This window comes from Abramis brama (genome assembly GCF_963993115.1).
Source record: "Abramis brama genome assembly, chromosome: 11".
NCBI classification, from domain to species: domain Eukaryota; kingdom Metazoa; phylum Chordata; class Actinopteri; order Cypriniformes; family Leuciscidae; genus Abramis; species Abramis brama.
The window spans coordinates 32,309,404-32,319,887 of record NC_139973.1 but is presented as its reverse complement, the minus strand read 5'-3'; the positions used below and the strand labels follow the sequence as shown (position 1 = coordinate 32,319,887).

The 10,484-nt window shown below is 39.7% G+C and overlaps 1 protein-coding gene across 2 annotated transcripts; it reads left to right on the top strand.

Annotated features, from left to right (window-relative positions):
- The first annotated feature begins 307 nt into the window (after window positions 1-307).
- On the top strand, window positions 308-10,232 carry ino80db (INO80 complex subunit Db). 2 transcript variants are annotated; one of them, XM_084128652.1, is made up of 10 exons: window positions 308-686; window positions 2,413-2,659; window positions 2,740-3,473; window positions 3,560-3,659; window positions 4,757-4,969; window positions 5,936-6,042; window positions 6,201-6,334; window positions 6,421-6,653; window positions 6,731-6,888; window positions 8,086-10,232. In XM_084128652.1, the coding sequence occupies exons 2-10, from the start codon at window positions 2,442-2,444 to the stop codon at window positions 8,829-8,831; spliced, it is 2,643 nt and encodes an 880-aa protein (XP_083984778.1). In that variant the 5' UTR covers window positions 308-686; window positions 2,413-2,441; the 3' UTR covers window positions 8,832-10,232. The 2 variants fall into 2 exon arrangements, with proteins under 2 accessions (XP_083984778.1, XP_083984777.1); XM_084128651.1 differs by having other exon boundaries at window positions 316-686; window positions 3,548-3,659.
- Window positions 10,233-10,484: the final 252 nt, after the last annotated feature.

Sequence of the window (10,484 nt, the reverse complement as noted above, 5' to 3'; positions counted from 1 at the left end):
GATTGCACTGAATTTGAAGTTGGTGATGTCATTCCAGGCATGGATGAGACGCGTGAGAGGAGGCTGTCGGAAAAGACTTTGGGGGAGATCCCTCAAAACTTGAAATCAATGACTGCGGCTTAAATAAAACTTCACGCTGGTCCGAACACTTCTGACAGCTGGACACACAAATGTTCATTCTGTAGTGTATGTTTGCGAGATCTGTCATCTTTCTAAAAGCCGACAATGAACATACAAAGTTGAATTCCAAAATGGTTGCAGAGGTTGTTGTTGCACTGTTGGCTGTTGTCATGTCCCCCCAGTGCCTGTAGTTGTGCTGTAAGAAGCCTCGCATCCGATGACTAAACCAACACCCCCTTCTCTTTGTGTACGGCTAGTTTTATTTAACTAATCGACAAAGATGTGCCAGTAGGATTCGTGCAAAATTATATCCACGCGTTAAAAAACTAAATCTGCTAGCGTTACATGGAAAGGTAGAGGCGGAATATCCCCGCTGAGAGGAATAGCCGTCGACCGTATGAAAAGATCAGCGTAGCTAGTTTAGCACAGGCCGCAGTGATCGGAGGCTGAGCTGCTGCCGGGAAGCAACGGACTCAAGTAAAGGCGGAAGACCGCTTATCACGCACTGCAAGGCGGGTGTCTCGCTACTCGACTCGGGGGGATTCGGGAAGTTTCACAGGCCAACGGTAACTACGAATTGCGCAGAAAATAAAGGAATGTATGTCGTCAAAATGTGTATCTGATATCAATTTTATTGTAATATTACTAAAACGTAAACTCACGAAACTAATCAAAATTTAACTAATAAATAAAACCCCGAAACTTTCAAATGTCTCCGGTCGTCGACGACGCTTATTCTCATTTGACAGGTATTTTGCTTATTATCGGTCCCGAGTGTTTCTCACAAATAAAATATTCCGACGACCGTTACAAAGTTTCAAAATACGTTCGAAATATTTGTACGACGCGACAAAGAAATGCATTCTGCCGCTCTGATTTTGACCGTATATTATATACCGGAAAAAGAATTAAATTGTTTCTTCAGGCGCTACACCCAACTTGCTCAATCCTTGCCTCAAAAGTAACTGATAGTGCTGCCCAAGTACATGATAGAGTAGTAGGCGGGTTGTCCACCGTCCCCTTGCGTTTTCAAAGTTGCTTTGCATGTCAAACGTATTGTACTCTGCCCAAACACTTTTACGAGCCATCGTTTTATGATTTAGTGTTTCACCTGCTTAAAGCTCTGCTTACACCAGCTGTTTTTCTTAAGTGTCATTGATTGCTTGAAACAGGGGCTACTTTCCCTTCTTCCTGTCACTTTAATATTTAATGGTTTGAGCTGTTTATGCTGAGCAGCCTACACACTGCATATTTTCATGAGTGCTTTAAAATGCAGAGTTCAGAATTGTTAGGTGTTGGAAGTGACTGCAACATATTGAAAGCTATTTTAAATTGGATGTCACTTGACCTGCTGATAAGCGAGTGTGTCATTTTTATATTCATGGTTTTATTATAGCTGTTTGACTTGTTTAGTTAGTACAAATGCATAACATTCATAGTTTTGTATACATTAGCGAGTGCTAGAAACTCATTATGAAGGAGCACAATAATAATGGAAGAGCTGAGAGGTTTGATTATCATTATGTCTCTGCAAACTATGCTGTTTAGGGGAGCTGTAGGGGAAATTGGAGCTTCCTGCAATTGAGATCAATAAAATGAATATTACAGTAAAGGCTGGAATACACTACACGGAAGAGATTTTAAAGCACTAGGCATTATACACTTGCCGACTTTGTAAATGATTACAGAGAAAAACTGAGCATCACGTGAAACTGACTGAGGATCACACACTACCAGACTTTAAAGTCATTCCGAACACAAAAAACAAATGCAGAAACATGCACCTCGTTGCATGGAGACAAATGAGAACAAAGTGTTCAAAATCAAAATATCAAAGATGTTTGATATCCTCCGACTAGATATTGTCTGAAGCTAAAAAAGAATCAGAAATCTGGAGAGAAAAAAACAACAACTCCCAACTGCCCAAAATCTGCAGAATGAAAACTAACATCGACTTCTCCAAACTGCAAAATGAGGGGAGAATCTGGGCAAAAGTCATGTAGTGTGTATTTCAGCCTTAAAAGTGTAGTGCATTTTATACCTTTATACCCTAATTGTACAACAATAGACACACATATATATATATTTGAACATTTAAATAATTTAGAAACAGAATTACAACTGTAAATGTAAAGCACATTTTCAGTTTTGATTTAAAGTGAATGTCTCATTGACCAGTTGTTCTTCGTGCACTCCAAAAGAAGCTGAATTTGACTTTTGGTAGTTGACGCAATGCTTTCATCACACTTTTGTCTCATTCACATACCGTTTTTTATTTTTTTATTTCATCAGCTGATGTTCCGTAGAGTTCCAGCCCTGGGATGTATGAAGGCAAACACATCCACTACTCGGAGGTGGACCACAAGCCTCTGTGTTCATACAGTCCAAAGCTTTGCAAGCAGCGCAGGCTCAATGGTTATGCTTTCTGCATCCGCCATGTGCTCGAGGACCGGACCGCTCCCTTCAGGCAGTGCGAATATGTAGCCAAGTACAATAGCCAGCGCTGCACCAACCCAATACCCAAGGCTCACGACCGCAAGTAAGTTTGTGGATTAACAAATGTTTAAAGAAAAGATGTGCATGTTTAAAATAATACTGAAAACAGTGTTTGTCTTTTAGGTATTGTAATAGTCACCTTCAGGTTATGGGTGTCCTCCCCAAGAAGGAGCGAAAGAAGAAACAAGATACCATTGAGTCTTTGGCCCTCAAAATTACCGTTCCATCCCTGGCTCTGAAAACTCACAAAGGTCTCGAGCTTTTACCTCCATCCCCACCACCCTCCCTGGCTTGTCTACTCCCCTCAGATCCCTTCGCCTTTTGCAGGGGAGAAAAAATGTTAAAATCAAGTGGCACATTCCTGAAGAAACCCCAAGAAAACCAAGCTCTGAACCATAAGCAGAAACAGCAAGATCACAGTGTTCCAGCGTTCCCAAACCATCTCAGAACCTCCGCTCTTTCTTCAACCCTTCCACATTCTTGCCTCCCTCCTCCGCAGACTGGAAGAACCACACAAACAGCCATAGTTCCCTCCTCCCCTAACGCAGCAACCCTACAAACCCCTGCAGTTCGTTCAGGTCCATTATTCAAAACCTCATCCACACTTCCGGACAGCCATCAGGGCTCAAAAGACACAGCTCCAACTGATAACAAAATTAAACTGGACCTCAATCATGCGTTTGATAAAAAGGTTTCCCCTGCAGTTTCAGGGATGGCACCAAGCCGTGATGACATGCATGGACAATTAATAAAAGTGCGCTCAGTTGCTATGCGGCAACAAGCTCCATGTTTGCAGAAGTTCCATAGATTGATGGACCAACACAAGGGGAGGTACCAAGACCTGAACCCACATTTAGGTAGGAAATGTTGACCTGGGATTTTGACATTTAAAAATTAGTTTGGCTTTAGTTTGTTTTAATGACAAACACAGCTTGTGTTCTAGGGCTTGATTGGTCAGAAGACAGTGAAGAGGAAGATGGAGACTTGGGGAAGCTAGTGTCATATCAGTGCCAGAGACTACAAGAGAAGCACTTTGAAGAAAGGTACAGTAATCCATCAGTCTGACAATCATCCATCCTCCACCTAATTTAATGCCAAACGCAAAGATTAACCCATATTATAATGTGGATCTCTGGAATACTTGATTCTGATTGGTCAATTGTCGTATTCTGCAGCTAAATTTTTTTTTAATAACTGCTAAACTGCAACTTCTCGTATAACTCCATGGCTTCTTTCTCACATAACAGAAAAAATATTCTCAAATCAATATTTATGTCACACGAAAGAGTAAATTACAAATAGAACTTTCAGTTGTTTCAGTGATCTTTTAAAGTAATTTTTGGAAGGTAAAAACTAGAGCAGTGGTTCTTAAACTGATTGTCTCCAAGGCCCCTATTGTCCACAACAATATTTGAAGGCTCGACATTCCTAGATTCTGTAAATGAAATTGCAAGATTCCAGAATTTGAATGTTCTGAATGTTCCCAGACTTTTTAAGAATTTACATGACTTTTACAGTTGTTCATTATGGACAAGGATTAATTAATAATATCAACTACTTACTAATTTCTACCCGATAAAATATTTTAGAACTTGGCATACTGCAAATACAAATGTATACATTATGAAATGCGTTTTTATGCAGCTCTAGAATTAAGGGTTGAATAAAACAAGAAATATCTTCGATTTTTGGTCAAGCTCTTGTATTTGACAATGCAAGAGTCCAGAACTCTGTAAAGTCTCCTCCAGCACATCCCAAAGACTTTAAATGAATTTAAGGTCTGGACTCAGAGGTGCCAATTCATGTGTGAAAATGATTCTTCATGCTCCCTCCCAACCATTCTTACACAATTTGAGCCTGATGAATCTTGACATTGTCATCCTGGAATACGGCCATGATGTGTCTTCCTACATGGTTGTTTAAGAAATGAAAAGCCACACGCACCTTCAATTAGGGTTAGAAGAACTGTTGGCAAACATAATCACTGCAATAATGATCCAATCATTGACTCGTAAGCATTTGCCTATTTAAATCCATGGCATGAATATGAATGCTTATTTCCATTCTGTGTCCCATCAGTGTATCTGAACCCACAGTTTGGAAACTGCTGATCTAGAGAAATCTCTTTCCTGTCTCGCAGTGCCAGCAGTTCCCGTGCTGAGCGTTTGGCAGGCTTCTGCTCATACCTGAGACAAAAACACACGCACCTTTGCAGGGAGCAGAGGGGCTTCAGGAGAGAGAGAAGATCCCAGCATGCTCTTCGTAAAGCCCTGCTGCAGGCAGCAAGAAAGGAACCTCAACACACCGCACAGCTTATTCAGGAACAACATAATGAGACCTCCACACCCTCCAGGTAAAAAAAAACCCACATGCATTAGGGGTGTAACAATACATTATGTGTTGATGCGATATGCAATGCATAAAATATCAATAACTTTTCAACAACTAGAGTGCCTCATTTTATTGTTGAAAGTTCATGTTATATTTTGGCTTCATTTCTAATTGACTTAAAGAGGATCTATTATGCTTTACAAGTTTACATTTTCAACTCTCTTTAGTGTGTAATGTTGCTGTTTGAGCATAAAAAAGGTCTGCAAAGTTACAAAGTCCAGTCCAAAGGGAGCTATTCTCTACATCAGTAAACTCTGAAATGCTTCGATTGTAGTCTTTGAGTTTTCTTCCAGGAACATAGACGTCACAATATTCCGCATGTAAATAATTCCCGCCAGAGGCATACGGAAAAAAATGGTACGAGGCCTGGTTGAGTTGTGTTCGTAGTGTGTTTTTGCACCCCGGGCCTAATGCGGTTATGGAAAGGGCCGTGACATTTCCGAAACATGCTCGAATTGGTTGATCAATAACAACACACTGATCCAGCTGACCAATCAGAGCACATTAAGCTTTTTGGAAGGAGGGGCTTCATAGAGAGAGAAATTTAACAGAGCGATACTGACAGACTGGGAAGAGAGGTGCTGCAACAGTATAAAATATGTGATTAAAAAAAAAAAAAAAGTTATCGTTCAAGCATGAAAACCTGTTCTAGGTTCGTAAAAGGGCATAATGTGTCTTCTTTATTAAAAAAAACAGACGCATAATATCTTAACAATTGATATATCAATCGCAGGCCCCTGAATCTTATCAATTCCTATCCTAATAGTATCTCTTCAAGATTTGAGATATAAGCAAATATCGTGTTGCTGGCTAAGAGTATCAATACCAGATCTTTCAAGTATTGTGATGCAACGTCCAATCTACACCCATGATGTGCTCGACATGCTTTCATGTTGCAGTAGTTTGTTTTCTTGTTTTAATTCCACAGCACTGCAGTACCAATGGCTGGAGATGACTCAGGTTTATGCTTGGCTATCGTGAAAGGTGAAGACTGCAGAAATTCAGCCTTACCGTTCACCAGGCACTGCTTTCAACGTATCCTCTCAAAGTTCTTAACAATAGCTGACTGCTTTTGGCTGTTCGTCTGCATTCAGAGCAATTTTTCCTGTGACTTCAACTAACCATCTGCTTTGGTGATTGACCGGTCGACTTTGGTTCGTTCCCTGTGTTGTGTCCTTAATGGCACTCTGTAGATATCCTTCAGAACCATTCACAGCAGCTGTTCTCAAGCTGCACTGCTCGCTTTGCAGATGGAGCTCAGTGTTCCATCCCTGTCTTTGACATCACGCACCAGACACCACTTTGTGATGAGCATGCCAAGAAAATGGTGAGAAACAGAAGACTGTTTCATTGCGTAATAAACTTTTTGCTATTAACTAATATAACCATATGTGCACTAATGGTACTTTACAGGACAATTTCCTGCGAGGTGATATCAGCCGGAGAACGTACCACCACCACCAGCAGATTCAGCGGCACAGGCCACTGAAGAAAGCCAAGCCTCCAGCACTCAGTAAGAAGCATAAGAAGAAAGGCAAGCGAGGAGCACCAAAGCGCCCTCAGAAACCCATTCCTCCTGCGCTACCCCAGGGTAACCTGGGAATGCCTTCCATTTTGTGCCTGCCCACTCAGCCTTCTGGCATAAGGTGAAAGCCGAGTGTGTTTGTATGTGTGTATTTGCGTATGTCTGTGAATGCGCACTCATTGTCTTTGTGTTTTTCAGGAGCCCTTTAACTCCTGATTTAAGTGCAGATGAATTTCCAGATGACATCACCAATGACATCAGTGACATTCCACATGACCTAGAGTTGAATCAGGAGGATTTCTCAGATGTTCTGCCTCGACTCCCGGATGACCTGCAGGACTTTGATCTTTTTGAAGGTAAAAGTGCTATAATATTATGGAAGGGTATTGATACAGATCATTAGATTTTATATATTCTGATTCATTTCTGTATATTTCAGTTACAATGTCTATTTTGCTTAAAAAAGTGGACATTATATTTTATTTATTCATTAATTTATTCATTTTTGAAGGGCCCAATAAATGCAGTTAAATTCCTATGTTATTTAACAGATAAACAACCAAAAAGTTGGTAATGTGTAAAGTTATCATAAAATTATAAACTCATTAACACTTAATGTACAATATATCACTGTATTATACATAAATTACGATATATATATATATATATACACTACTGTTCAAAAGTTAAAAGTGTTTTTAAAAGAAGTCTCTTATGCTCACCAAGGCTGCAAAGTAAAAACAGTAATATTGTGAAATTTTATTACAATTTAATAAAGCGGTTCTCTGTTTTAACATATTTTAAAATGCAATGTATTCCTCTGATCAAAGCTGAATTTTCAGCATCATTACTCCAATCTTCAGTGTCACAAGATCCTTCAGAAATCATTCTAATATGCTGATTTAGTGCTCAAGAGACATTTCTTATTATTATTGATGTTTGAAAACAGTTGTTGCTTAATTTTTTTTTTTGTGGATCCATAATGATTCTTTTGCTGAATGTAAAATTCAACAGCATTTGAATTTGAAATATAATTTTTTTAATGAACATTATTAATGTCTTTACTGCCTCTTTTGATCAATTTAATGCATCGTTGATGAATAAATTATATTTGAAACTAATTATTTAAAATATTCCATTCACTATAACTTAATTCAGTGAAGGATCCATCCGACTGATTTATTTTTTTTACTTTTAATCTGTCTGATTCATTTGGCTGATTCATTAAGATGACAGAAAGTGTAATTTGTCCGTGATTGAGACTTGCACTGGTTTCACTGTTATCTTGTGCAGCCACAAGAACAACTCAATTGAAGCTTTTATGCTTTTATTTTGTGTTTTTTCTGCAAACTTGGGATAAATATGATCTCATTTGCTGCAGGAAAAAGAGTAATTCAGGCACAGAGTTAAAAATTGGGCTTTTAAGAATTGATATTTTTACCCTTATAGACTTTATACTTTCTATGTCCATTCTTTTTTCTGGTAATTACTCTGTTGTCTTTTCTCACTTTGTTTACAGTCATTTTATATTCGCTAATTCATTTGTCATATAGGTAAGAATAGTGAGCTGTTGCCCACCTCTGAGGAAGCCGAGGAATTGGTTCGCGTTCTGCAGGCCATGAGCTCGTACCCAGAATCCCTTGCATGTCTAAGCGGAATGGCTGAGCTTGGTCCCGTAGAAGGGGTAGATTGTCGTAGCATGCCGGTGGGAGTCGTGGAACTACTGAGTGCGCGGCTATCTGCTGAAACCCTTTCCAGCCTGGAGCTGGACCCCAGTCTGCTCCCCACCTCTGAAGACGCTTTCCCCCCATCACCTCCATCACCACAGCCCCCTCTGACTCCTCCATCCTCTGTGGGGCATCTCACAGACAGCACGTACACACAGAGACAACCTCATCTCCTAGCTAAGATGGATCACTCCAAAGCAGATCTGAGTGATCTGCCCCTTTGCAAGGACGAGGACATCTCTCATGGCTCGTGGGGCGTTCTCGCCCTCCCCCTCAGCGACTCCTCACAGTTTCACAGCCTTATTGCCTCAGACGGCCTGCTGATGTCCACGGCCCTCTCAACGCCAATGACCCCCATGCCCTCAGCCCCCTGTCAGCCCAGTTCGGCCCTCTCTGCTTTGCATCAGAGCAGCCAAACTGTCCCCGTCAGTCGCTCTACACCCGCATCCTCACCCTCATCACCAACGTCCCAAACCAAGCACCTTCTCCCCCCACTGTTCAATCACTGTGGGATCCCAGCAGACTTACAGCCGCACCACAGTACAACGGCGCCCCCTATGGACCAGGCCTGAACTGCAGGCAGAACCAATTATTTGCTATGGTCAGTGTTCAGGGAACATGTTGCAGGTGAATTTTCTTTTTCTTTTTTTCAAATGTCAGGGTCATTGTGTTTGTCTCCTCAGTCCTCTGCATCTTTTTCCCTCACAAAGAAAGAACATCAAGCAATAAATTTCCTTGTTGGCGTAAATTAGTTGCTTTTTTCAAAAAGCAAGCATAGATGGATTTTAGCCATTAATATCACTTGTATCCTTAAACACATATTTAATATATTTATAGAGTAGCAGTCTGCACAACTAGTTTTATTGATGAGTGAAAATGTGTGGTAACTGGTGAAAATGTGGTTCTTGTTTAGAGGTAATGGGCAAGTTTGTCAGTGGCAAACACAAGGGGAAAGGTGTCATGGTTGTATCACTATTTTGTCCCGTGTGATGATTAAAAAGCTCATTGTTTTGGCAGATGGTGTTTGTGCTTTTAGTAGCCGTTAAACTATGGGGTCTTGCTCTAAGTGTAAGTGCCTGCCATAAAAGCTGTGTAACACCTTTATAATTAGTGTATTGCAAATCAACATAAATTACACTTTGCGTTGTCACTTAGTAAAAACCACAAAAATACACACCTGAAAATATTTAAAGAGCCATTTATTCCCTGTTTTTGAATCCTCACGCAAGTAATTACCTTCTCACATTACCGTAAAGTTACTCAAAGTGTTAAACTTTGATTCTGAGTGTTCGATGTGCTCCTGTGTAAGGCATTTAGCTGAAGTGATAGCAGTTGTGGGAAATAAATGGTGTAAAGCTATAGTTGGTTATCTTGTCATGGCTTTTAAAGAGAGTAGTTATGATGCCTTTACCCTCATGTCATGCCAAGTCTACATTTGCATTTTCCCATTTATGTTCTTTGCTGATGCTTTCTTACCAAAGCGGCTTCCAAGAAAGCCTCTTTTTATGTCCACAACAGAAAATATCTTTATATCAGTATATCTAACTGAACCAATATAATTAAATCATGTTTGGGCAGTTAAGCTTTTAAAGAGAACAGTTAAGTATAACCTTGTTTCAATGTCATTATAAAACGAATAATGATGTAAAATTGTGGTTTGGGTAGACTTGCCGTTTTACTGGATAATGCTGCTTTTATCAACAGGCATACTGACAGATATCCTTGCACACAGAGGGTTGTCTCATATACTTTTTATACTTATTCACTGAATGTATCAAGTCAACAACAAAAAAAGTTTATTATAACCTATTAAAATGTTATGGTCCTCTTCTTTGTTCAAGGTATTTTTATGTCTTGACATGTTTACTTTTGTTACTTAAGTGCTTGGATGTGGGCGTGTGTGTAGACAATGTGTAAGAGAAATTCTATTCGTTTTATTTGAAATGTGTGAATTAAAACTGCTATGAACACGACTTTTTGTGCACTCATTTCAATGTGCTGTCAGCAGCAATTTGCAGGTTGTGTTGCAAAGAAAACACTGTGATGACACTTAAAAGACTATCAGTCTATGTACAAACTAAAATGACCAGGCACAGAGATGATTCATAATATATAGGCCCTATGGCTTTCTAAACAGATTAAAACTGTAAGATTTTAAATTGTAATCTTTTAATGACTCATTTGAATGGAATCTTTCTCCATGCCAATGAGAACATTACTTGAAA